The sequence below is a fragment of the Podarcis muralis genome, chromosome 4 (genome assembly GCF_964188315.1).
Source record: "Podarcis muralis chromosome 4, rPodMur119.hap1.1, whole genome shotgun sequence".
Classification (NCBI taxonomy): Eukaryota; Metazoa; Chordata; class Lepidosauria; order Squamata; family Lacertidae; genus Podarcis; species Podarcis muralis.
The window spans coordinates 100605492-100608310 of record NC_135658.1 but is presented as its reverse complement, the minus strand read 5'-3'; the positions used below and the strand labels follow the sequence as shown (position 1 = coordinate 100608310).

At 51.3% G+C, this 2819-nt stretch overlaps 1 protein-coding gene across 1 annotated transcript; it reads left to right on the top strand.

The window, feature by feature from the left end:
- The first annotated feature begins 497 nt into the window (after positions 1-497).
- LOC144327557 (uncharacterized) lies at positions 498-2298 on the top strand. Its single transcript, XM_077927784.1, has one exon. The coding sequence runs from the start codon at positions 1290-1292 to the stop codon at positions 1893-1895; it is 606 nt and encodes a 201-aa protein (XP_077783910.1). The 5' UTR covers positions 498-1289; the 3' UTR covers positions 1896-2298.
- The last annotated feature ends 521 nt before the right edge of the window (positions 2299-2819 follow it).

Sequence of the window (2819 nt, the reverse complement as noted above, 5' to 3'; positions counted from 1 at the left end):
GCCCAACGCTGGCCACCTGGGTGGCAGGGAAGTGAGATCACGCGTGACCTAACTTTTCTCGAGTTTTTTCCAATTGCAGTGGCAGTGCATTTGTGGGTCGAGGAGTTCAGGAATCGTCGTGTCTGCTTCTGGACAGATAACCAGGCGGTGGTGAATGTCCTAGCTAAATTGTCATCGCGCTCCCCCAGGGTCTCGGCCCTGTTGCGGGACTTCGTGTTGCATTGTTTACGTTATAATATAGTCTTCTCGGCACGTTTTATCCCAGGGGTGTCTAATGATATTGCTGATGCTCTGTCCCGTTTTCAGATGGAGCGGTTCAGGTTCCTGGTTCCAGAGGCGCGGATACGTCCGGAATATTTCCCGGATCATCTCTGGAACCTTGGCAGCAATTAGTTTTTCAGGGAGTAGCGGCATCGGTTTCCCCTTCTACTCTGCGTTCTTATGAAAAAGCCTGGGCTGATCTCCTGGCATTTGCCAGCTTATCAAACAGAGTGGCGTCTGGGGTCCCTCCCACCTCATCGCAGGTGTTGCAGTATTTGGCGCACTTGTTTCAATTGGGGCGGGCAGCCAGGACACTTAGGATGCAAGCGGCTGCCATAGCCTTTTTCTGTAAAACATATTTTGATAAAGACCCTTGTTCAAAGTTTGTTGTCCGCAGGGCGCTTGAGGGATGGGGTAGAATTTGCCCCTCCAGGCCGGCAAACCGGCACCCCATCTCCTTTGACTTGCTGAGCAGGTTACGCAAAAAGCTCAGGGTGGTTTGTTGGTCTGGGTACGAGGCTCGCCTGTTCTCGGCTGCCTTTTCCGTCGCATTCTTTGGCGCATTAAGGGTGGGTGAGTTAGTAGTGGAAGACCACAGGGATGGTCGTTCTAGGGGCCTTCTGCTCCAGGACATTCAGCTGTCCCCTGCCGAATTGAGAATTACTATTAGACATTCAAAGACGGATCAGGGGGGCAGGGGTGCCCTGATTCGACTCCCTGCCACGGGGGAGGCGGGCCCTTGCCCAGTTAGGGATGTCAGCAAATACCTGGAGTTGAGAGCGCAAGGGGATGGTCCGCTGCTTCGGCATGAGAATGGGTTGCCGTTATCTAGACACCAATTTGCGAGAGTATTGCGTAAAGCGATTGTGGCCTGTGGGGGCACGGCTAGCGATTTCGCCCCCCATTCCTTTAGAATAGGGGCTGCCACGACGGCTGCTCACTGGGGATTGTCAGCTGCCAGAATCAAGGATTTGGGCCGTTGGAAATCGAATGCGTTTAAAGGATATGTGCGTTAATGGGGGTGTCTGATGTTGTTTTCTTTTGTTCGTTTTGTCCCAGGTTTGGATACTGTGCGCATATGGATGGTGGGGCACAGCATCATCCATTGGGCTGGTGTCGCAGCACGGCAGTCCGGATTGGGTCCAGGTCTCGGTCTTCCTTCGCACATTCGGTTGTCCTGGCTATCCAGAAGGGGAATGCGCTGGGCAGAGTTTTTGCCACGGATTCGGAGCCAGCTGCTATTGGAAGGGCCGCCAGCTGCTATCGTGGTGCAGCTGGGGGAGAACGACCTGGTGTCAACGGACTGTTTCTCTTTACGTGCTGCAATCTTGGGTGACTTGGAGACGCTGCGGGCAATGGTGCCCACAGTAAAACTATTTTGGTCCAAGCTTTTGCAGCGGCGTGCTTGGACGGGCAGTCGTTCCCCAGCAGCCATCGAAAGGGCCAGGAAGCGTATCAATGCTGCGGTTTCCAGAAAGATTGTGGAGTTAGGTGGGGAGGTGATTTTTCATCCCGACATCACCTTTCAAGCGGCAGCCCTTTTTAGAGCTGATGGAGTGCACCTGTCGGCTTCTGGGAATGAGGTTTGGATAAGTGCAGTGGTGGCCAAGCTGAGGTCTTGGCTGGGGCTGTGAGTGGTTGGCGGGGAGCTGAGGGCTCCATGGCGGTTAGGCATTGGTTAAATGGTGCTTGGAGGGGTAAGTGCCTACCCCTCCAAATGATGCGAATGGGAATTCCGTTAAAGGAAATCCAGGGGCTTGACATTCTTTCGTCCTTGTCCCCGGAGTCGGACTTGGGCCGGTCAAGACCCCACCGGAACATGAGGGTGAGAGGTGTTAGTCTGATTACCCAGCTTCATTCTCACCCAATACTTGTTTCCCACGCTGGCTTCCGTTGGTGTCCGGAAGACCAGCTCTGTCCCTGAGGGCAAGGACAGATAGTCATAACCAATGCCTAAGCAACCACTCACGTTTTGTATTTGAATAAAGTTGTGGCCAAAATTATGCCAAAAACCTTAAACAAAAATTAATGTGTGAAGTGTGAGTTTCTTGGGGGGTGGCTTGTGGGACTCAACACGCAAATCTTTAATTGCTGCTCATGTCTAATTTCTATATTGGTTCAACAACAAAAGATTAAAACTGAATGTTGAAGAACCTAGGCGGAAGCTTTTGTCACTTCCCAGTTGGAGAATAAACCAGTTTTTGCCACCCTGGAGCCCCCTGAAGTTTTGGACTACAACTCCTGCCAGCCCAAACAAACAGGCAAACACAGAACCTAATTAGTCCCTAAGTCAGCTAAAAGCCCGTTAGAAGAAAGAACATTCTGCACGTTTGGGACAATGCCTGCGAAGGCAAGAACTTCTTCTCATCAGACAATGCACTCCATAGCTCAGTTGCTATAGTACTATAAATCCTGCTTCTCACTGACGTTGCTCTGTTCTGAAGCAGAGAGTAAGCGGAGCTCTGCTTATCTGACCATAATTGACAAGCAGGCTGATATAATATGGCGTTGTTGTTGTTGTTGTTGTTGTTGTTGTTATATCTCATCTTTCCTCCAAG